Source organism: Ambystoma mexicanum, chromosome 2q (assembly GCF_040938575.1).
Source record: "Ambystoma mexicanum isolate Mex_15411 chromosome 2q, UKY_AmexF1_1, whole genome shotgun sequence".
NCBI classification, from domain to species: Eukaryota; Metazoa; Chordata; class Amphibia; order Caudata; family Ambystomatidae; genus Ambystoma; species Ambystoma mexicanum.
The window spans coordinates 464874053-464899518 of NC_090924.1; the positions used below are offsets into that span (position 1 = coordinate 464874053).

Consider the following 25466-nt stretch of genomic DNA (forward strand, 5'->3'; position numbering starts at 1 on the left):
TGTAGAAACTCTACACTTTGTGGTTCATTACCATATTGATTATAGGGGCAGAGTTGAAGTAATAGGCCAACTATCTGAAACATTGGTCTGCATCCCTTCTCCCTCTGAGCCACTCACCTATACCAGGCATCGCATGTTGACAAATTCAATACTCCATGGTCTACACAGTCCTGATGACATGGATGACCACTTGCTTCATATTTCCCCAATGCATATCCATAGAGTTTAGTCAAACGTAGTTAAACGTACAAAATCTACAGTATATGTTCTGCCATAACAGGTAAATTCCCTGTGAGTCAACACATACGGTGAATTTATTTGTGTGTGTATGTGTGTGCTTTGCAGGTACCAATAGTGACTTTCAAAGTGTAACAAGTCATTCCAAGGGATCTCTGGGGATTTATAGCCAAAAGTCGTAAACATAAATCCTGTATACCTATATTTGTGTGTTGCATTTATTAGAGAGAACATAGTGCTTCAAACATAAGATCTGTTGATAATGACAAAATAGCAGGCAGGTTACTCCCATAGTTTTGTGCTTTACAATCATTGAGTGAGGAGAGATGGGCATAGCATGTGCCAGTTAGAGTGATGGTGGGAGGCAACATTGGGAACAGAAAATATTGAAGGCACCAAATGAACAGTCTAACACTATAGATCGTGTACTGAAATACATAGATGGGGAGAGGGAGTCATGAAACCAGCGCACCCCACAGGTGCACACTCAAGAGGTAGCACCTGCTTTGTAAATGCAAATGTCAAGTCTTGTAATGAGTTTATGCGGCAGATTTCATAAGAAAGGGAGCTCCTGCGGTAAGGAGAAAGGAGAGTAAAGGACCGGAAGCAGCCGGTAGTGCAGATTGGGTGGAAATGGAGTGGTTGAGGAGGACGCAGGAACACAGCATGCAAGGAGCAGAGTCGCTGGCAGTAGAGTTGGTCAGTTAGGGAATTTGTAGACCAGAAGAGTGAGTTCATAAAGGGAACAGGGTTGGATGGAGAGCAACCCCATTTGGAGGCAATGTGCTGAGGTGGGTGAGAAACATTGAACGTTTCAGACAGCGTGACTCAGTGGAATAGTTGTGCAGCCTGTTGTGGACAAGAGTGGAAATCAGGGTTTTTAGAAGGAGTGGTAGGTGAAGTGGGGTTTGGATTTGCAAATATTCAGACGAAAGAGCCTGGCAGCAGAGTTGATGAACAGTTCGAGTTTGAAGTCTTTGAAAAAGAGGACTACTAGGTTACTGCTAACTTTGGGAGATTGGGTGAGGAGATCAGAGGGAAAGAACATGGGAGATTTGAGGAGAGGGAGCACGATCACATCTGTTATGGAAAGGTGAGTATTAGGCAACAGAGTGCCACCCAGAAGGGTGTGTAAAAGGACAGTTTATTATGGGAGAAGATAGTTTGTCTGTTAAGGAGGAGACCATTTCCATGCCATGAACAACTAGGTACGGGAATATGAAGGACGACAGGAGTTTGCCAAGTGCAGAGTGGTTAGGGAACTGCTACTGGGGGCAGTTTGGCAGAGAAGTTCCCACTGCTCCTTTCATGAGCTAGAGTAGGTTCAATCAGGGAGATAAGAAATCCCAGGTATGAGACAGAGTGAGGAGAAAGATGATTAACTGTGTCAAAGACTGAAGAGCGATCAAGAAACCTGGTTAGAAACAAGTGTGGAGAGGTGAGCTATCATTATGAGCTTGGAGATGTGAGTGACAGATGTTTCCGTGGAGTGACTGCTGCCCACAGAACTTGGAGGGGGTCCCTGTGTACTTTCATTTCTAGGTAGTTTTAATGTGGTTGAATAGCATACACCCACAGACATTAGAGAAGTGGGAGAGAAAGGGCCATGCCAAAAGTTAAAGTCAGTCGATGAATTTTCAGGATTGGTAGCATGGTAGCCACCTTAAAGAGTGCTGAGAAGGTCCCAAAGGCAAGTGATAAGATGAAAGGAGGGGAAAGGCATGAGTAAAAGAGGGTGCTACTTCCTTCAATATCTCTGGTACAATTGGGTTCCAGAGCACTCTCTTTGGCAGACAAAAGAAGGGGTGCCAAATCAGCTTGGGCAGTGGGAGGATGTAATCATAAAGAAGTATTGGTGCCTGGAGTGTTTTTGATGTTTGGTGAAACCTGCTGTTCGAACTGCAAAGTCTTTTTTTCATTGCTACCAATAAGTGGAGTGGAAGAGCTTGCCCTCTCTACATAAACCCCAGTATTCACAGAGTGCACAGAATGCCTGCAGTGTTTTTGGTGTTTGCTGTGTTGTGAGTGAGGTTTGCCTGATCCAGCCGAGTTAGTTTTCGAGGACTGGCTGAGTTTAGGCTGTAATATTCTTCTCGCTCGCCCGCCCCTCTACCCAGCCCTTCTCGTTCTGTCTGCAGGACTCCCACAGCGCAAAAGGCAAAACGCACTTTCTCCGATCCACCGAGGTCGGAATCGTCCTTCCCTCTGGTAAGCACCTTTTATTTATTGCCCTTTGAGATTGTTGGACTGTAGGCAATTTACACACATGAAAAACAACATCTCTCGAAGGCACAGCCTTCACAGCGGCTCGCCCAATATGGGCAAGCGTGCCCACAGTGTGGTATAAAATCAGGCCAGTGCTAATGAAGCGCCTTGCCCTAAGAAAAGGAAAAAAAGACTACAAAAACAAGAGCATGCAACCCGTAAGTGAAGCGACGTCCCAATCAAAAATCACAGGCTTTTCTGAGGTGGCAACAGTAATGGCGGATACCAAGGAGAGTCCACTGGTAAAACCTTCATTGAAAGAAAGCACTCCTGTGTGCTCCCCCTGCACCGACAACAATATAGAAAATAACATTGATAATAATGGATCCCTCCTTAACCTTTGTCTCAACTTTAGGAGAAATTCTCTGGGCCCCACTTCAATTAGCTTTGACAACATAGTTGGTTCAAACCTCTCTGCCTGCCCTAACCTAGAACAGTTGGTCTCCTCCTCAGACTCTTCCAGCAGCAAGAACGATAGGGAAGAATGGACGACCATACTCTCGCATAATGACTCCTTTGGCTACTAGGTTCTCCAGACGAGCCTCTTGCCACAAACAAATACTATCTTAGCCAAACGTGACACTTTACTAGCACTTTGTACAAACATTGCTGTAGAACATTGTGAGCTGCAATATATACTGGGCAAAGTTATTGACATTATCCTTGACAGCAATGACAATCCTCATATGCCAATATTTGAAGACCTTGAGGTACGTAGGCCTTTATATTTCCCTAAACCTGGCCCCTCCTCAGCGTGTGTTGTACTGGGTGAGCAGCAAATGGTCGACTTAATTGACCCATCAAAAAATAACGGGCCGAGCGCCGGTTTTTTAATCTCACACTAACATTGATTCTTGGCCTGTTCCATCTCTAGTTAATTTATCTCTAATTAACATCGCTGCAGAGACAGAGGAAGGCGCCCTCAACGCATTATGTAATGAAATATCAATGACCTATAGTCCAGCCATTCCGCGGAAAAGACGATGATGGAAGCTCCAGCTGGCTTGTTCCATTTATCAACGAGATAAGTATGTGACACCTACAAACTCTTTGCTGTGGCAGGCTACTTTGGGCAGAACAACCTTGGAAAAATAAGCACCAAACCTACGTGAAACTATCTTTACAAAAGTCCAAGGCGCTGCCTCTATTAGACAAGTTGTACTGGAGGGCCCTTTGGATAAAAGGGTAGGCCTTGGCAACTTGCCTGCTATTAAGAAAGTCCAGAGCGAGTCATTGGGCCTCATTACGAGGTTGGAGATAGCCATGGTGCTGTAAGCACCATGGCTACCCCCTTACCGCATACTGGGTCCGGGTTCCCTGAATGGGGAATTACCGGGCCTTTACAACCTTGGAGGACCCGGTATTTCCCCATTCAGGGAACCCATACCCATTCCCATTCGAGCCCCCATAGGGCTCAATCGGAATGGGGAACATGCTAATAACGGGCCCGTTATTAGCATGCTGGTCCTTTAGCGGCTCCCGCTAAGGGCGCCTGGTAAAACCCGCTAAAGGACTTCGTAATGCAGAGGTAAGGGGTTAACGGCACCAGCACCGTTACCGGCTCCACTAACCCCTTACCCCCAACCTCATAATGAGGCCCCTTGTCTTCCAAAAATCCTAAACTATTGGAGATCGCCCTGACAACGCAAGCTGGACCTCCTGTAGAGTTTGCCACTTTTATTCCTCTTGGCGTTCCATCCCAAATTCAGGCGCCTCTGCAACAACAAACTATAGCAGTGTCTTATGGTGCAGTCTTACCCTCAAATATCACCTTTCCTTGTTTGACATTTCCAGCTCCGGTGCCATAATGCATCTCCAACCTTGCCACATCCTGGGAGCCTACTATCCCTGTCTCATTAGGAAAATAGGTGAGGTGGAAGAGCTTGAACCTAGAGTGGATAGTCCTTTTCCTAATCGCACATTGCTATTAGACATGTGGAGTAATATCCTTTGACTTTCGTCCATCTCTAGCAATGATCTAGCTTACATTGAGCTCCCTACAGCAGAGAGCAATACCAATTGAGTGCTGATTGAATGTGCTTCTCCAGCAATAGTGTCACTTTTCTGCATGTGCAGGAACGTTCCAATATCTGGAATTTAAGCTCACAGTGTGCCACAAGAAAATTGTTAGGGTGGCCGAGCACGAGGATCCTTTCCTATCTATGCCAACACAAATTTGCAATAATTGTACAGCTGTACAAGCCACTGAAAGATCCAGTCTGTGGGCTGCCTTCGATAACTCCAACGTCCGTTCAAAAACCGGAAAGGAGATTATTCACTGGGTCCTCGAGTCACTTGACCAGGATAATTAAATGGACTTGCTGGAATACGCGTGTTTATCGCTCATCCAGGTGCATCCAGTGGTGTTTTTATCCTTCAAGAAACTTGGACAGTCAAGGACTTCTTTCTTGATGGCTATACCATGTCACATTGACCAGCAAGTAGTGGCGTCAGGGGTCGCCCAGTGTGAGGCCTTGCAATAGGAGCACAATCTGCTTTTAATTTAAAACCTTTTTGTGAGGCCCTCATCTCTCCCTATATACTGCCAGCCATTTTTCCCGATTCCTTCTGCCCCTCCCCTACATTAATCATTAACATATATAATCCTCCTGGAGGCAAAGCCACTAAAGCAATCCAGGGCTTTATTAACGTCCTCCTTAACTGATCCGAAATATGTTCTAACAGCAGTATTATAGTGGCAGGCGACTTCAACTCTTCATCCCTATCGCCAAACATCTTACCCTCATTGGATGATTCCATTTACGATCTGAGCTGGTCCACTAACTCATTGTCAACAGGGGGGGTCTTGCACTGGGTCAATCTTTTTCACACTTTCGACCTGTTTGCTTGAACTACAAATTCAGCAATGCAAAGACCTGGGAACTTTGCAGTAATTTGTCTACCACCTCACTTCTATCAGCAATCATGCCTACTTACTTATCAGAAAATATTCTCGGCTATACTATTGAAAAAGCTTTCTCGACGGGCCCTAGATAAAGGACTGCTCTCTCCCTGTTAAACAGGATTTTGTAAAGGGCACAACACACTACATAATGTATGTGCCCTTACCTTTGTTATGGCGACATGCAAGAGCAAAGCCAAGAGCAAACTCCATCTTTCCTCCATTGATTTCACCAAGGCCTTTGACACAGTGTCTCGTCCACTGCTTTGGATGAAATTAACGGCCTGTGTAAAAGACCCATCTTTATTATTCTTTATTACTACACTGTATTCCAACACAGTGGTTGTGGGGTGCACCAATCGGGAGGGAGTAATCGCATGGGAAATATCAGTTAACATAGGTTTAAAGCAGGGGTGCATGTTAGCCCCCTTGTTTTATAAAAAATGTTATTACTGCGTCGTGAAATCTCCCCCCCAACACCTCCCTCCCCGTATATGTGGTTTCACAGTTTCCTGGCTTGGATACGCTGATGATACTGTCTCCTTGGGCTTAACCCCTATTGGATTGCAGCGCTCATTAGATGCCCTGTCATCGTATGCCACCAAGAACCATCTTAACGTTAATGGTACAAAAAGGAAAATATTGTTTTTTGGTGGCAAATCAAAGGAGAATAAACACTGCTGGCATCTTAATGTAGCCCCTTTGGAAATAGTGGACCAATTTATACATATCTAGGCACCCCAAATGGCGCATTCCCTAACATTGATTTTAATGGTGAGTTTATTCGACCACACATTTTTAAGAAATGGTTTTACCTTAAAAAATGTAGCACTACAAACAAGGGGCTCCAATGTCACACACCCTTGACATTAGAGCCCCCTTTTGTATTGATACTTTTTTATGGTAAAACCATTTTTTTCAGAGGAGCATATTGCCAGGGATTCTTTACGGCCTTTCAGTACTTACAGAATACTAACTGGGCTGGGTGGGCAAATTTGAAGGGAAACGTCTGCGCTTAGTTTTGGGAGTTCCTATCTCGGTGCCAGTTGAGTGAATTCCCTCCCTTCGCTCACTATGGCTCCAACAACGCTGTAGCCTTTTTTTTTGGATAAAATCATCACTACTCCCCCGGGACCAGATACATTAATAGGTCTCCTGGCAATTCATTATTTCCAGGACGCCTCCAATACTTTTCTGACGAACCTAAACTCTACATCACTTACTCAACTCAGTAATATTGAAATTGCATTGGACACAATGACACAACTCCCAAATTGTATTGATATTTTAAAGAACAAAACCAGAGCTTTTGATACGATATTAAACCTTGATAGTTGATCAAAGAAAAAACGGTATGTGGCAGAGAGTATAGTAAAACTCCCTGAGATCATATTTGACCAAGTTATGCCCTCCTCATCTACGTCGTCCTTACATAGTGAGGTTTTAATATACTTCCGTGCAGGGAGCACACAGGCAGATGGTCAAATTTACCCTGTGAGGAGTGGATTTTTTTGTAATTTGACTGTTGAAACGGCACGTCACATTCTCACCAAATGTTCTAAATTGATGCCACAATATTTGAAGAGCTACTCCAGTCATGTAAGTAACATCAATTTTATTGAAACAGAGCAGTTTTAGAGCAGCCTATTTGGGGCAGAATCAATTATAATATTGGCTGCTTCTTACCACGTCTGGAAAGTCGCTCTTAACCTGATTGCTGATGAGAGCTTTAATCAAGAGCATGAACATTTTATTTATCGTATTGATACAATTTTTATTAGCATGGTTTTAATTTCATATATATTGGTGTCAAGCTGTCATCAATTGAAACATCTTGTCATTTCAGGACATGGTGAAATGCATATAGTACTCGATTTTACTTTCTTTTCCCTTAACATGACTTACTTTGTACGCTGAGGTTTTGTATAATTATAGCCAATGCACAATTAAAAAAAAAAAATAAGTATTTGGTAATGGAGGGCGGTCTTCCCTTTCATCTCTTAAACCAGTATGTGAATTATTGCAATTAACATCCAAAACAGTACAATCGCTTTTTAGATTGTTTACAGCCTTTTAAAAATGTATTGAACTGAAATGAGTATGTAATGATGTTAATTGCTGTACAAGAGAGATTCTGATAAATTAGGACATATTTTAATGTTATGTAGATTGTACCTTGTATAATTAGTACAGTACGGTGAAGGTTATTATTTAATCGTCTGGTTAAAATATCTTTATAGATCATAATATCCTTTTAATGAACGTTAGGTATTTAATTAATGACATAAGAAAAATACAGGTTTTTTCATTTGATTCCACATTGATTATTGAGAAAATTAATTATACACATTTCACACACGGATCCAAGTAATGTGCATTTATTGTTAGCATCATCTCAACCGCCTTTCCATCGATAAAGATAAATAGAGTTTATCTGTTGATCGATCCTACATCATCCCTATGGACATTACACTTACAAGGGCCTTTTCTCGCTACACCTCTAGCTCTTGCAACCTCTGCTTTACATTTGTTCCATGAGAGCTAGCAGCTACAGCTGTTGCACTCACACTTCTGTCCTCATAGACAGACACTCAAAATGAGCCTATTACAAGAGCGCAGAGGCGTAGAATGTAACTTTGCTTGGATGGCGCAACTCCTTGAACCATGAGAAAAGAAGAGCACACTGATAACACATGGGACCTAATGGGTGCACCTAGCAACAACGGATGCTAACAGTTTACAACAACTAATAGTGTTTCAAAGAACAGAGGGCTCATAAACATTGTAGCTGTTGGTAAGTGTGTGCTTCTTTGCTTCTGTTTTTGTGTAAAGATGTTTGGCATGAAAACGGTGTTGATCATACTGGAATGTTTAAGTTTCAGGTCACAACCTCCCAAAAATTCTTGAATTGTTAAGAATGTTTTTTGCTCACTTAGAACAAAGACGTAATCTCCAAAACATGCAATCCAAATGCTACCGAAAAGGTTTTGTGTACTTCACTTGTCATTTTGAACAATAGACATGCTTTTGAGAAGTAGTATGAACATAAGGTAGTTGCTAGCAAGCCATTTGTGAAGTGGCTTTAGTGTTCAAGGCTCCATGTTCGGGACACACTGGGACATTATAGGAGTAATGTATTTATATAGGGGCCTATATAATAATAACATGTGCAAAAGTATCGGCATGAAGAGGCCTTATGGAAATGAGTGATGTGGCACTGGCGCATTAGGGAAAGTGATAATGTTGGCATATTCTGCATCCTGTGTTTAGTTTATCTGAGTAGTGTACAAAAAGCAAGGACGCAGGCTCGTAGACTACCTACCACGTGCACTCACTAAACAAAGCCAATACTTGAAGACTTACATTCAGGGCTTTTGTGATGCACAGAGATTCTAGTGCTTGTGTAGTGCAGTGTGCCGCTACATTCTTTTTGGAAGAATATGTGTACCATGAACATACCAAAAAAGCATCCCACAGCCTCTGGATGTGTACCGTGTTTAGTGTATATGCATGGTGCACACAGCCCTGGGCAGATGTCCACCTCAGATCAGCACAGGATTGAAGTGCACGCACCCGCTATGCTTTTATGCAGACATTGTAAGTTACCTACTAATTAAAGCAGAGCAAGCTTCCCATTCAGTAAACTGGAAAAACACGTTCTCATGCAAATGCTTAACCTCTGCATTTTGTGATGGCCGTCATTTTGTGGGTATGCCGCGTGTCAGCTACTTTACGTCGGACCATAGAGACTATATTTAAGAGTCAAAATTCTCATGCTTTGTTCCCACCAAATGGAGCTTGACTACCAAGATAATACCTGTGAGATAGGCTAGTGGTAATGTACTTTGACACGTCACTGGAGCAAGACTGTCACTCACTATCACTACGCAAGTACAAAGTCTCCCAAAGGCCTCCCGTCCAGGTGAAAACATCTGCTCACCTTGTTTGGTAAGAGGGTATCGATCTCCTCCTGCATCCTCTTCTGAACGTCAGGGTGGGTCGCCAGATTGTAGGCCAGGAAGGCAAGAGCGGTGCTAGTGGTCTCGTACCCCGCCAGGATGAAGACCATAGACTGGGCCATAATCTCTTCATCGGTCAGTGCTGCGAGAAGAAGAAAACCACCAGGAAAGTGTCAGGCCCAAAGAAGGGACAAGAAAGGGGCAAGGGTTGAGGGAAAGATACACAAATCGTGACCAGAAACAAAAATGCTTTTTTTCTCAATTTGTATACAAAACATTTTGGCATTTTCTCTTTTGAAATGGCCAAAGTACAGGATTTCTCTCTGGGCTACAATTTTAGAGTTAAGCACTTTTGGCAAGCATGCGATGACAGGAATTAACTTTCTTCTGAGGTCAGGGCATTACACAAGTCTAGCAACACCTTCCTCTTAATTGGGACTTGGCAATGTTGACTGCATGACCTTGTCTGAATTTGTACTATATGGGTATAAATTTCAATTTGCAAGCTGGTAGCCACACAAACCGTCACTTGCCCCCTCAATTCTCCAGATGCACGCAGAACAGCATTACCTATTCGCCAAGAGCCAATTATCCCTTGCCAATGGCTAGCTGCAAGTGCCCACTTTGAGACCTGGTATTACCAGGATGGGCCTCTACAGTGGGATATTCTTGATGAATTGCATTGGTATATTATTGGCATGACGCGCCGGGGAATATACGACTGACCTTTTACTGCATCTTTTAGTATTGTAAAATATGGACAGCAGTAATTTAATGTATATTTGAGGTGGATGCAGGAGCTGCACTAGTGAAGATTGTCTTCTGGATTTGAATGAAAATGAAGATATAATAAGACTGACAAGTGGTCAATGTGAAGTGATGAAATAAGGTTCAAGAAAAGTTGGGAAGGGAACTAGGAGAGCCCCCACCATAAAAGCAAGAGGTCTGGCTCAGGGGAAAACCCCATGCTCAAGTAACGGAGGAGTCCAGGAGTGTGAAAAAATTACTGCTTTAATAATGAAATTTGAGAAAAGCACAGATATGCATGGCCCTCTCAAGATTTTCAATGCTCTCAACTTGTTACAGGCTTGTCATGAAGTTGTATTACAAAGTGATGTCACAAGCAAATGATACATTGCAAAAACCTAAGGTGGGATAGGATTGTTTAGTGAAGTAGGTTACAAATATAAACTACAGGGGGTTAGTGTTTCCATTGGCTAAAAGCTATCTGGTGGCTTCACCTGCGACCCCCTCCTAAATGTTGCAAGTGAAATCATGTCATGCTAGTGTCATGCTAGTGTGTTGTGAGTGGATACTGCAACAAAGTGTAAGCAGCGTTAGAGGAGGGTAGGGATTGGCCATTCTTTCTAAGTCTTGATAAATTACCAGCACATCAGCTCAATGGAGGTGGTGAGAAGGGCCTCAGAGTGCCTTTTCCCAATAAGGTTACCACTCTCTGACTCCCCTGGCTGCAAGCAAGGACTTGATACCTTTCAACTTCATGCTGTATTGTATCCTTTTCTCCAACTGAAATGGATTCTCTGAATAGGCCTTCTATGCCACTTCAAGTCATGTGTATAGACACTGCATTTCGGATTATCCGGCTCAGTACTTTGTGAGAAGTTGAGCTGGTTTTACTGTAGATGTTATTACCTCCCTTGGCCTAGATAGAGTTCTGTCTCTCGCCTGGGATTTAGTGACTGTCTGTACTTTTCAAATGCTGGCTCAAACCTCCCTTTTCATAACCACCTTGGTACTGTGCACGAACTGTGGCTCTTTTTGCTGGCTGAGCAAGACTGGATCTTTCTCCCCACAGATGCACATTCATTTACCATGGCTGTGTCTTCCATCTTGCTTTATATGGCCACTCAGTTTGGTTGATTTCTGCATCAAGCAAGCAGTTACATGTATTCTTTGTTACATGTATTCTTTGTGTGATTGTCATTTCTGCATAAGAGATAGGGCTTGTGTGATCTGTATCTTAGTGATTGCAAACATGTTCATGTGTCTAAGAGCAGTTTGGCCTAAGTGTCTGTGTAGCTTCATGCAGGGATGCATGCCCTTCATGTCTAACGCATCTACATATATGTGTGTGTGTATGTGTGTGTGGTCGACGCCCACTGCAGAATATTTTAGTTTCAAAGGATATTTGTCAAATAAAACATCCCATCTTAGATTTCACAGAATGGCGTTTATTCTACTGGTAAGGAATGAATCGTCATATACAGGTAGACGGGCTCACATGCATTCAAAACGAGACATGGTCCAGTCTACGTGTGATAGTTGGAAGGATTCATTCTCCAGCATCATGAGAATTAGAGGTCTGTTACATACTAGGTGATGGCCTTTGATACTGGCATTTCTGGTTGGCTCAGTGAAGGATTGGTCTTTAGTAGTCCTGGAAAAGGAACAATTGTTCTGGATATTTCCAAAGCAGATATGTTGGGTTTAGTCATGATCGGTAATGGTGGTTGTTACATGGCCTGCAGGAGAAATGTATTCAAAATTCTCTGACACAGGCTCAAAGGCAGAGGTTATGGGACATTTGAAAAGGCGTTAAAATAGTACTTCATGCCCAATTCATCAAGTTTCTAAGCACTGGGAAGGGCAAGCTTGGACAATGTTAGGGGACTTAATCTGCCATCTATCAACCCAGCCGAGTTTTAAGAGTGGAAAATGGTCCTTAATGGGTCAGCTAAACTGAGGGTATATCTGGGTATCATCAGCACAGGAGTGGAAAAGACTGGAGCCTTTAGAAATAGCTTTAAACTCCTAGCGGTTTGAATACCCTGTTCTTATGATGCAGCATTTAGGAGGGACTCAATGGCCAACGATGGAGACGTTGATTCCTAACCAAATACTTAACACTCTTGACCCCAGGGTTGGATGTCAGGGAAATGATAAAGAACAAAGGACTACAAGATGAAATTCCACCCTGTCCTCAGAAATAGGTTGGCATTTTTTTTTTTGATGAAATGCCAAATAAGGTACTGTGATCTGTGTCCTGCAAAATCACGTGTACTGGCCCCAATTACAGGTAGATGATGATACCAATAAAACAGATTGCTTATTTACTTATTCTATTCTCTCTTTTACATCATGAAGCGAATATGTGGCACTCATACAAATAATTTAAAAGGATATAGGTGCACAATTAGAGTAACACACTGAATAAAAACCCAGAGGAAAAATAAATAATTGTACATAATGTTCACTAGGGAATTTCGGGAGATTGTAAATTTTTCCTAGCTACCTTCCGGAAAATTGGGCTTGGATGGAAAGCATTCCTTGGCCTGTAGTAATTTTCTTTGATGGATCCATGTCATTTCATCGCCAGTAATTACTTGGTGGTAATTTGCTACAAAGTTATTACATCGAAATTTTACATCTAAATGTTTCTTTTGATTGGGGGTCCCCTCTTCCTCTTCATTACTACCCCAACCTAAAACCCTCCCCACCCCCTTTTTGCCCCATAACCCATAAATAGTCATATTTTTCATAATAATGTTCAGTAATTACTTTGTAGTAAATTACCACAAAGTAATTACTATCGATAAAACAACAGGATACCTCTTTGATTATTCCATGTGTAGCTTTCCTGTGGGTACAGATCAGAGTGGGGAGAGAAGATGGTAGTGTGGAACGCAGGTCCTTAGATGAGGGCACCTGAGATAGAGCTTCTTGTGGCTCAAGATCAAAACTTTCTTTGCATAATGAAAGCCAGAGAATGAGAAGAGATTTTAGTGCTGATGAACATGGTTTAATTACTTTGAGCTAAAGATGTGCTTGACATCTCGGGTTATGGACAACTGTAACTGGTTTGAAGGTCGTTGGGTAGGCCCAGATAGAAGCTGTTGCATTAAGCCAGTGTACTTAGTGCAACTGCTTTGATGAGTTCCACCTTATGGTTTCTACCGAGGAAGGGTAGGAGTTTCTTTAGGATGTGCAGTTGACGGTGGACCATTTTGGTGAGGGAAGTGGTCTGGAGGAGGAAAATAAGAATGGCAAACCAAACAAGAACCTAGGTACCTCAACATTGTTGGTAGCTTGGGATCGGGAGATTACTGCACAGCATATTTGGCCGGATTGTGCCAAATATATATGTGGGAGGTGGGTTTTGGGAAATAATTACTGTAGGGGAGTCATGGGGTTGGGGGGCTCTGGGTTGTCTCCACCCATATATATATGCAGCAAAATCAAACTATAAAAACATTTTTTTTTTATTAATTCTCATTCAACCAAATGTTTTCGTTTAAGTCACCCTAAACCGTTAGCTTCAAAGGATCCCTGATGTGGGGACCAAATGAATGAAAAATGAGGGTCAATGGGTTGATGACAGGCATCGACTATTTCAGTTTTCCCAGGATTGAGAAAGATCATAATGGAGACCATCCAGTCCTGGATTTAAGTGAGGTACTGGGAAATCGGGACATTACCACACATTATCATGAACCTTGAAAAGTAGTTGCATGTTGCCAGCATAGAGGTGTAATGATTCTAACAGGGATTCAATAGGAGGGTTGCATGTACAAGTTGAAAAGCAACAGCGAGTTAGGGGTGGATAATAACATGAATTTGCCTAGTGCAGGGGTTTGCAACCTGTGGCTGCCCAGATGTTTTGGACTACAACTCCAATGATCCCTCAAGATTAACTATGCTGGCTAGGACTGGTAGGATTTGAAGTTGAAAACATCTGGAGAGTAAAAGGTTGAAAACCCCTGGCAAAGTTATACCTGGGAGAAACACCATGAAGGAATGTCTATCAATTTCAGTGGGGTGCCTTGTATCCCAAAGCAGTTCAGTGACCTATTGAGGATGATCTAATTGTCCACTGTATCAAAGGCTGTAAACAGAGGGAAGAGAATCAGCAATCCCCTTTGGTAACTACCTACCAGCTTCATAGTAGTGCAATAATCTCCCTGTAGCTATCGCTTCTAGGATACTGGTGATGGATCGCAAATTCTAGTGATCTGTTGAGTCCGCAAATGCCTTTTTTAGTGCAGGAGAAATGTTTGCATGCTTAAACTGACATGGAACTATCCCTGACAGGAGAGGCATCACACAAGATTGTAATGGCTGGAGCTACTGTTTCATTGCTTGCCTTGATTAAAGAAGCGAGGCATGTATTGCACAGGGTTGTTAGCACGTTTATCGACTTTATCAACTCAGTGATTGCTGGTTCCTTCAGTGGAGTGAAGGATGTGAATTATGAGTTTGGACCCGTTAAGACTAGGATGGTGGAAGAAACAGGATGCTATTTTTTTGCTCTTTCATATAAAAGCTGGTTTTCTTGTGCCAGCTTGAAAAGGTCACTGGAAAGTAAGAAGAGTTATTTTGCTTTATTCAGTACTTATATGTTGCTATCAGTGAAATATTCTTGCTCTCTACTCTGAATGGTTTATTTATACCCCTTGCGTGCATTTGGCATGCAGGCGCTTCTTCAGGGACAAAGGATTGGTACCATTTCCTTGGTCTTCCAGAGCGTTTGAGGTTTGCCAGTTCAAGACTAAACAATTAATTTGCTTTTCTTAGTAACAGTTTTTTTCTCTTTCATATGCAACTATGGCTAGTTTATCGCTTGACTGTCTTAGCTGGTCATGTTGGAACACCTAAATAGTGGAGGGAAATGTGGCTGCTGTGATGGAGAGGCAAAGATTTGGTGGAAGGATTTATTTGTGATTGATTGATTATTTATAATACGCCTATGTGTTCCGAGGCGCAACAAGACAAGAGGGTGGGGGAAGGGATGATAAAACAAAGACAAAAAAACGATCCTACTAGGCCTTGTGACATTCGGAACGTGCGAGTGCAATAAGAGACGTACAGGGGAGAGGGTGAGGGTGGAGTAGTGCCGGTCAGGGTGGAAGGGCCATGAGAAAAGCGAGTGCCAAGGAAGGCCAGAGCCAGGGGACAGCAGAGAGTGCAGGGGAAGGAAGGTCCATGAGCTAAGTGCAAGGTAAGGGGCTGAAAGGGCTACAGGGTACATGCCCAACCAGGCAAGTGTGGAGGGAGGGGTCCAGAAGGGCAGTGCAGGTTAAGGGCACATCCTGGGAGACCAAGTGCAAGGGGAGATTGGAAAGCGAGGCCTGGTGCCCTGAAGACTCTGAAGAAACCAGGAAGCCAGTCAAAAAGCAGACATGAACATTAGCAGGGAAGGGGGATAGGGTAGGAAGAAGAGAAAGGCAGGGTCTTGATGAGCTTCTGGAACTTAAGGAGATTCGTCTCAAGTCTGAGAGGGGCAGGGAGGTTGTTGCAGAGGGAGGCACCTGCAGAGGAGAGAGATCTACCCCGCCACTCTCTGCTTGTAAAAGCGTCTGATCTGCAGAGAGTTATAGCTAGACGACTGAAGGGCTCTAACAGGGTGTTATTGATGGCATGGAGTGGTCATGCAGTGGCCCGATTATTTATTTTTGTGTACCCTGTACATGTGGAAACAGTTCAGTATTTTGATTGTTAGCAAGAGGCAATCTGTTCCGAATTTATTGCTGGTGTTTGGAGTCCTGAGATAGATGTCACAACAAGAATTCTGCTAGTTGATGTCCATCCTTAGTGGAGGGACCAGAAGGTTGGTGTATGTAACCAAGTGATGCCATAGTGGATAGAAACTCTTGAGCTGCTTTGTTTCTAGCTCATTATAGCCACGGGTTCATATATCCTATTACTAGTACTTTGCTGGAGGAGTTGGAGATTCATCATTAAATCTGACCATTGCTCTAGGAATTATTTTTAATTGATAGTGGGCGCTATACTGTGACTATGATAAATATGGAGTTAGTGCACGGTAAACATTTGGCGATTAAGGCTTCAAAAGGTGTCAAATTGGTTTATTTTGAAGATTGAGCACTATAGCATTGCATTGTATTGTATTGTATATGGATTTGTAGAGTGCTAACCCAGGCCCAAAGGCATCGAAGGTGCTAACAGTCACTGACAGGGGAGGGAAACTGCTCCAAGTCAAACTCCAAAGAGATATATTTTCAGGATCCTTCGAAACTGCAGGTGGTCAACAATGTCTCGGATAGCCGCCGGGAGAGAGTTCCACATAGTGACGGCCAGGACAGAAAAAGAGCGACCTCCCGCTCGTGCCCTGTGGTAACTCGGAATTTTAAGCAAGATTTGTGAAGAGGAATGCAGCAGTCTGGCCAGCTTATATAAAGTAAGTTTAGAGTAGAGATATTCTGCACCAGTACCGTGAATAGCGCAATGTGCTAGGTTTAGTATTTTAAACTTAATCCGGCTGTCAATCGGAAGCCAGGGCAGCTGACAAAGCATAGGCACAAAGTGAGACAGCCTCTGGGCTCTAAGAGCCAATCTGGCTGGCGCATTCTGTAAAATCTGGAATTGCTTAAGCAGGACTGCAGGCTCCCCCAAGTAAATGCCATTGCAGTAATCAATATAACCCATGGTGGAAGAGGTAACCACTTTGGTCCTAGACTTCGGTGGAAGAAAAGGAAGATCCTTTTTCAATACTTTCCGATTAACAAAACCCATCAGGCACACAGAGGAGACTTGAACCTAACTGGACCATAAAGCAAGAAGTTTCACACCTAGGCTTTTCACAGCTTGCACCGGCTCAGGACAAGGCCTCAAGGAGGTAGGCCAATAGTTGACACTCAATGAGGCCCCAGTGGTAGCAGAGCCAACCACTACAACCTCTGTGTTATCACTGTTAAGCTTTAACCAATTTGCAGCCATCCTTTCCCCAATGAAGACAGGCAGTTCCTCAGCTTGAAAGGGGAATCCATCCTGGGGCATTTAAACGAAGGATAATCTGCTCGCCACATGCGTATGTATAGAAGCCTACCCCAGGGGCCAGCAATAAGGTTGGCCAATGGGCGCAGATACAAATTATACAAGGGCGAGAGGGTAGGACCCTGGGGGACACCGCACATTAATGCCGTTGGCGAGGATTTAAATGGTGGAAGCGACGCAGTCTGAAATTTATCGGATAAGAAAGATGTAAACCATAAGAGTGGAAATCCTGTGATGCCAATCCCTTCCAGACTGCGTAGCAGAGTCCTGTGATCAATGGTATCATAAGCCGCAGAGAGGTCAAGGAGGATCAAAACTCTGACCTCTCCATGGTCCTGAAGCAAGGAGATGTCATCAAGAATAGAAATCATCACAGACTCCGTGCACATAAGGGGGCAAAAACTAGACTGGAATGGGTGAAGGTGGCGATTTACTTCAAGAAATTGAGAACATTGATTAGTGATAATTGCCTCCATCAGCTTTGTGAGGACAGGGAGAAGCGAGATGGGCCGGTAGTTCTCCGCCAAAGAAGGGTCAAGATTGCCCTTCAGTAGCAGAGAAACAATTGTATGTTTTAAAAGCATTGGAATGTTGTCAGGTCATTGTAAATAATGGGTCAGCAGAGGGCCTTAATCATTGTTACAAAGCTCTCTCATTATTCTGCCTGAATGTTCAGTGTCTTAGTCCACATTCCTATTGGACAAATGCTCACAGCAACTTCTCCAACTGTTTTTGTATATGTTTTACCTGTTTATACCTGGTATTGTGATATTTCCATATTATAATGACTTTACATCCCTGGGAGAGGGCTCTAAAATGTTTTCTTGCCCCTACTCTCATTATCCCCTTCTCGGCTTTGTCTCGGGCCTACAACTAAGATGCGGAATGATACCACCTACTACAACCCTCTCCTCTGGCGGAAATGTCTCATTTAATCACTATGAGTATATAGGGCAACTCTTTGACCCATTTTGGGGCCTCTCTATTTCTGGTGATGATTTTATAGCATGATGGGTCCAGCGTGTCAAGGGTCACCCAAATAACACTCTTCAAGGAGGTAGTTGTCATTTGTAGCTAGGTGTCCACACTTTCTCGAGACTTAGCAATGGCCAGATTTACTGCCAAAGAACTGACATTGAATTAACTAAATTGTTGTTCAGAAAAACCTTGCTGTGATTTAGATGAGGTTAGGGTAGTAATAACATATCTAAAGGGCAAAAGACCACCTGGAGCACTAAGATATGATGGTAACATTGAGAACTGAACTGAAGGTAACCCTGATATACAAAAAATACCTCAAAAGAAAGTTAGGTCCCAGATTGTTGGAGATAAATTGGAGTATGAACAACACTCCATAAAGAATGCAATGATAAAAATTAGAACATTTCTCGGAAGAAGACAAGGCAATATGTGGTCCTAAACTCTCCTGAAGATAGCTATGTGATGATGAGCTGTGAAGATAGTCTTTATGAAGATAGGAGACATATAGCAATGTTTTTGGAGGGCTCTATTGTAGAAAGATGGTCATCCCAAATACAGCAGAGTTAAGTGGTCTTGAAAAGAGCTGCAAGACATTACACTGGTTGTTAATTATTATTATTATTTGTATTATTATTATTAGGATATTTATTAAGCGCAGACCTAGCTTTGGAAAGCAACAGACCCCTTTACAATCATAGGGGGAAGAACAATGTTAGGGAGCAGAGAAACAAGGGAGTGGGGATCTAATAACAGGGGGAGGGAGGGCAATTGTCAGCAATGGATCTACAAGTAACCAGGGGAAGACAGTGGGGGTCAGATCACCCAGTCTCAGGTATGGTGCAGAGTGAACTGTGATGGACCTCGGTTATAAAGGAGGAGCCATTAATTTGTTAACTAAAGTTTGAAGGGAGTCCTCCGAAGAATTGCTGTAATTGGTCAAATTGAAAATGCTTGGGTGACTAGCTCTCTGAATTATGCAATATTGGACATGCTAAACATTTAGAAGAGATGCTTCAGTGGAGTCACTTGAATGCAAAAAGTACTGGCGAGGGGGCCAGGGATATTAGAATTGTAGTCTCTTGCATTAAATGGTTTCCATTCATTGAGTAAGGCCTCCACCCACACAGCCTGGGGAATCTGGATTTTGCATTTTAGCAGACCCTGGCCATAACTGAAGATATTCAACAATGGGAACTTTTCTATGGAGATACAAATAATAATATCAACCTCAACTAGAGGAAGGGCTGAGTCAGTATCCGGCAGGTCTAGTGTGGGTGGGTAACAAATTATCTTCCCTTGACCATAACACTCTTTAATATGCTCAAGAGCTAGAAGGCACCACTCATAGATCAGTGAGCCCCTCAAAAAACAATATCACTCTTATTGTCACAGTTATCCACCCCCCTCCAGCATATTCTTAGGTACCCAAAACTCAATTTCCACATAGAAAGAAATGGCCAGCCATAGTCTACAGTGTTACCTTTAAACCCGTGATTCGTGCCATTGTCTTCTGGGATTTTGTCGGTCTGAGAATCTACCATCAACTGCAAAAAATCCACACGGTTCTGGAAAGAGAGAAATACTCTGATTATAATAAGCAATTTTAAAATTCCAGTGGCTAGCAAAATCATTAAGGAAAGTTATTAAAATACATGTTTTGGGATAAAAATAAGAAACTGTTATTGTTGTTACTAAGAATGCTCGGGAGATCAGGTAAATTGACATGAAGTTCTTTATTAAGTTACATCAGTAGGTTCTCATGTAAACCTCCTTGCAGACTCAGTAAGACTCAGGGTAGACTCACTGGCTCCCACCAACCAGGCTCTATTCCTTCAAATGCCTCAATATGGAAGCCCCTTCATGCATACACATTCTAAACATTCACTCAACATTCTCTCATGAGGTCACACACACGTCTTGCATTCAGAAACCAGCGGAATGATATATAAAACATGATATAACAGTTATGTATAGTCTTTCTCAGAGACTGCTAGCAGTCGGTTTGCAGTACAAATCAAACGATACGTTAGGAAATTTACAAAACCACTTGGTATGACATTGGACAAAGAAAAGATAGGACACAGCCTCAGTTATCCCTTTACATTTTTTTAGTGTCTACTATACAGTCTATTGGCAGAATCGAGATCTTGTTTCATTAGCCCACACAACTCAGTGTGCAGGCATTTGGTCTTGAAGGAAAATATCGGTTTTGTCTTTCCCCAATGTCTCCCCATTTACACCCGTTTTTATTTATTAAGGACAGATACAATACACATCCACAAATGGAGAAATGAATGTAATAATATTATTTAAAATGATGGTTGTCATTTGGCAGAATATTGAGCAGCACTGAGATATAAGCTTAATTATTTTGCAAGGGCACATTAGGAAAGGGTGCATCAAGTCCTATAATGGAAAAAACTAAAAGGGGGCCTGGTAAAGCTTTGATCGCCCAGGTCAATACATCAAATACTCTACAGAAATTATCACGGCCTATATATCAGACAGACCAGGCCATGCAAGCTGCTCAGCCAAATTACTCAACAAAATATATAATTTTTTATTTTTCTAAATCAAATGTTAAAAACACAAGAAATATAAATCACTAATGTAAAGTGTGATAGCAGCCACTTAAACCACAAAAAGAAACCAGAAATAAATGATCAGACATATAGAAGGTAATAAGAACGAATACAGAATGACACCTACTCTTACACTCTGGTGACACCAAGAAGTCACATACAAAGGTTCAAAACATCAATATTGAAAAATCTAGAGACACAGGGAAAAACAGACTTATACAGTTCTAGACAATGGTAAGAAATACATTTAACATATACAAATGGGCACCCCTCTCAACTCGGGGGAAGCTACCTTCATTTTTAGTTTTCTCTGCAACACCTGTACGGTCTAGGCAGGTACTACTATTATATACCTAGGAACTCCCACCATTTTGCAGCTGCTACCATGAATAGCCACTACAACAGTGTCTGGCAAATGGCTTTCCCATGCCTACACAAAGGCTCTAACTATTGCCATTACCAACGCTGGTTTCTCTTTGCATAGGTGCTAGCACACACACGAGATGCACAGCTATGGCCAAGGTTTGGCTGTGCCACATTTTGAACTCCCCAGTGATGCAAGAATCAGTGAAGGTAGTGTGCGCACACACACATTGACATTTAAAGGGGGCATAGCACCTCTCCGCTGGAAAGTAGACTTGAGCCGCTACGCTACAAAATGTCCATATACAGGTAGGATATACCATCATGTTGTATAGTGATGCTCCGGAGGAGTGGATCATTTCTTTATAGTAGGATCTTGCAGATTCTTCTTGGCGCAATCATTTTTTTTTGTATTTACATTTGTATTAATTTTCAAAATACAACATTTTAAAAAGGTAAAATTATCAAAATAATACAATATATACGAAAAACAAACATATAAATAACAGGAACAGCGGGTCTAGCACAAGTCAAGATTTCAGATAGTCGCCTCAAACTTCCCCCATATACCCTCATACAGTTTCATTTTCCTCTTTTTCCCCAGAATTACCCTCTCCAACTATGACATTTTACGTAAGTCCTCTATCCATGGTGAAGTGGTAGGAGCAGTGACAGATCTCCAGTCACTTAGAATCATTTTCTTTGCCGAAAGTGAAGCCCTAAAAAAAACAGCATTTTTCTGGGTGCTCCAACTCTTCTAATAGGGCATTGTCTCCCAATATCACAGTTTTAAAATCAATATATGTTAACAATATTCTGTTCATTGTTTTGATCACATCCCCCCAAAACAGTTTCACTTTTGAGCATTCCCAGATAGCAGTATTGTAGTTTGGCCTTGTCTTCTTTATACCCTTTTTCTGCTAGTACTGTCAACATGTGTACTAAGTCGTTTCTAAGTCGTTTCTACACTGTTCCTCTGTCTTGCTGCAAATTAATATGTCAACTACATACTGTATGGCTGTGCCCTCCATCTGTACGTTGTCTAAGTCCATTTGGATTACTCTGTTGAATATGAAAGGTGATTCACAGTACCCTTGAGGAAGTCTTGTATGTTTTCACTTCTTATTTCTATATAGAAGTGAAGTTAAGTCCTGTGGGTCTGGGTGTAAGGGTATAGAGAATAATGCGTTCTTCAAATCTATGACCGTGAAGTAGGCAGCTTCCGTGGGGATGCTACACAAAATTGTCGCTGGATTCAGAACTTAAGGAAATTCTGCTTCAACAATGCAGTTGAGAGGGCACAAGTTCTACATAAAACGCCATGACCCCGTTACCTTTTTGACAGGGTACACAGCTGTGTTGCATTATGATTCTGATGGCATTAGGATGCCCTGTTTCACTAGTGCTGCAGTGGTCTCATAGATACCCTTGCCTGCCTCCCTCGACAGTGGATATTGTCTAACTCTTGGTAAAATGGCTCCTGGCTTCAGCTTTATTTTCATTGCCCCTATCTCTTTCAGAAGCCCTACATCATAGGGACTTGTGGTCCATAAAATGCTCGAGACCTTGACCAAGTCATCCTCGAGAAACGTCAGTGGTGCTTTTAGCATCATCACCATCCTCTGAGGTACCTCTCTGTAATGTAGTCCCACCCAATATGTGATGCTCATTTTGAACACCAGCTCGTGATCTGATCTGTTGTCCTTGAATAGCTCTTCATCTGTAACTGTAGTCAACCTGTATTCTTCTGCCACCGTGATCACTACTCGCCATGGTCGCCTTTGTCATCTGTCCCATGTACTGCTATCCAGTCATCTCCCATTATTACTGCCTCTAATTCTAGTGGCACTATCGTTCTTTCCTTCTCATCTAATGGCATTTCTGGCCTGAATAAGTACTCATTTGGAATGCGCCACATTTTCCCCATAATTCCTGCTATTATTGTTTCAGTCCCATAATGGAACAGTTCATCATCTACTAGCACCCTCCTCTGTACTGTCTGTCCCCAATAAGCTTGAATAATCGCTCTCACATTTAGAAGGCGTGTCCCTGGTGTGGAACACACTATCCCCTTGTCAGTGAATGAAATGGTCATGTTACTTTTTCTCATGATATCTGTCCCCAGTATGTTTACGGGTGTCTGTCGAGAATATAGTAGGGGTAAAGCTAAGTCGTGTTCCCCTATAAAAGTGCAATATCGTCTGTAAAAGGAACCAATTCTTTCGCCCCAGAGAAACCTTCAGCATTCATGGCATCACCTGACATAATATACTTCCCCTCCCGGATGCAGGATCTAGTCGCCCCTGTGTCTACAAGAAAGGAAAAGGTTTTGTCATCCATTGTCACCCTTATGCAAGGTTCTTCCGCAGGGTTGGGTGTAATTGATAGGATGGAACACATCAAGTCTGTCTGTGGGATGTCCTATTGAGGATATAATGACATTCCATTGTTGCCCCCACCACTGTGACCCCCCAAGTTTCCTAATTGGAGTTGTTGTTTTGGAGTCTGTGCGTGCCACTATCCCATCATTTGGCTGCGTGCGGTTCTGCATCTGCGGTATCTACTGTGCTGTGTGTAATTGCTGCATGTTACCATGCATCTGTGGTATCTGTGGTGCATGTGAACACTGCTGCACAGGTGTCTGCATTTGTGGTGTCTGTTTCATGGGCTGATGTGTCTGCGGGTATGTGTTCAGTCTCTGTCCTTGCTGCTGCATCTGATCCTGGGCATAGAACTCATTTTGTCCCCTGGATATGCTGGCTGGTATTGCATTTCACCATTCTGTTGAATCCCTCCTCTGCTTCTGCATACCCTTGTTATATGTCCTATCTGTCCACACACCCAGCACGGGGCAGTTCTCTCACTTGTCGCTGATACTACCCAGATAATCCCCCTGTACCCTGCTGCACTTGTTGTCCATATCCTCAATACCCTCCTGGAAACCCCCCTTGGCTCTGCTGCATTTGCTGCCCATACCCGCATCCTCTTGTTGGCCCCCCTCTTCCTTGACACCCATGCTGCGCATCCCCCCACCTATGAACCCCCTCCCGTGGGCGGTGGTGCGTACGTGTCTGTGGCATCCCTTGTCCTCCCGCGCTTGTTAATACTGCCCCTTGCATGGCTTATTTAGACAGCTTATTCTGCTCTAACTTCAGATCCTCCTGCTTTCTTTCTTCATGCTTTTTCCTCACATTCTCTTGCATTAGCCTGCAGTAATGTACTATTGTGAGTTGTATTTCTGACCATTGTTTTGCTTCCATTCCCACCAACTTCTTTAGTTGCCTTTGCACCTGTTCTGGTAACCCTGGCATAGTATATGATAGAATAATGCCACTGTTTTATCCCAGGGTTCTCGCGTTTAAAGGCGCCAGATCTTTTGAATAGCCTGGATATATTGAATAGGGTCTTTGTGTTCCCCCATTCAGCATCCCATAATCGCACGAATGTCTGGGCACTGCGTACGTAGAGCTTGCCCTATGGCTGCTCAGCAGTTAGCGAATGGGGAACCTTTGTGCACCATGTTCTGTGTTGTTATTCCTGGGTTCCCTGATCTTTTCCATACAACAGCGGCAGCCTCTCCAAGGACCGCCACTAGTAAACCTTTTATGTCCTCTACTGCGAATTTCTGTCCTGCCATCATCCTTTCCACCTCTTATATCCATTTCCCTGCACCTGTGGTCAACAAAGGTAGCCTACACCTCACGTTTTCCTTGTCTATATGCTTCCATGGTATGTACTTAGGTTGCCCCCCTCCCTTTTCCAGTAAGGGCAACTTTGTGAACCCAATCTCCCCATCCAATCCTCTTGTCAACTGAATCTCCCCCTCTGATCTCCTTGTGTCTTTGGTGGTGGTGAACGCCCTTACCATTAACTCCCTCCATCGTGCTGGGAGGCCCCTAAACCTCTGCACATATGGGGTTATCCCATCCAGGCAGCATGATGTATCCCTGAGCCATCGTGGTCTCTCGTCCTTGTCGCCCTGCAATTCCCCATGCATCTCTGTCTGCTCCCCATGTCGAGCTTTGGTCGGTCTTATTCCCTGTCGATCGACTAACAGGTTACCCCATCCCCTCGTCCTTGCACTCTACCTAGTCGTCTTCTGACTCAGTGTCTCCCAGGTCACTGTCAAAGTCATCAGGGAAACTTAGTCTCCTCAGTACCTTGCCTCTCTGTGACTCCCCTCCTAAGTCCATGAGGTTCCCACCGTACCCCCTCATGGAAGACCATGCGCACGTTTTGTCTGGCAGCATGGCTGCCTTATCATATGTCTTGCTGTGATCTTGCTCCGCTTGCCTATCTTTTCCTGTGTTATCGTCAGACGCAATCAATCCCCATTTCAGTCTTATGTGTCTTACTGCATGATCCTGCGCCTCCTCCTTGCATTTGTGCTCTCCTGCAAGCCACTCTAGTTCCCACTTCCCCCTT

General features: G+C 43.1%; 1 protein-coding gene across 1 annotated transcript in view; it reads right to left on the bottom strand.

The window, feature by feature from the left end:
• LOC138569531 (cytochrome P450 3A24-like) overlaps positions 1 to 25466 on the bottom strand; it is a 224409-nt gene that overhangs the window by 45324 nt on the left and 153619 nt on the right. Inside the window, exons 9-10 of the mRNA XM_069647587.1 lie at positions 19577 to 19661; positions 9345 to 9505 (exon numbers count right to left, since the gene is read on the bottom strand). Of these exons, the coding sequence (XP_069503688.1) occupies positions 9345 to 9505; positions 19577 to 19661 (246 nt within the window). The remainder of the gene's footprint in view (positions 1 to 9344; positions 9506 to 19576; positions 19662 to 25466) is intronic.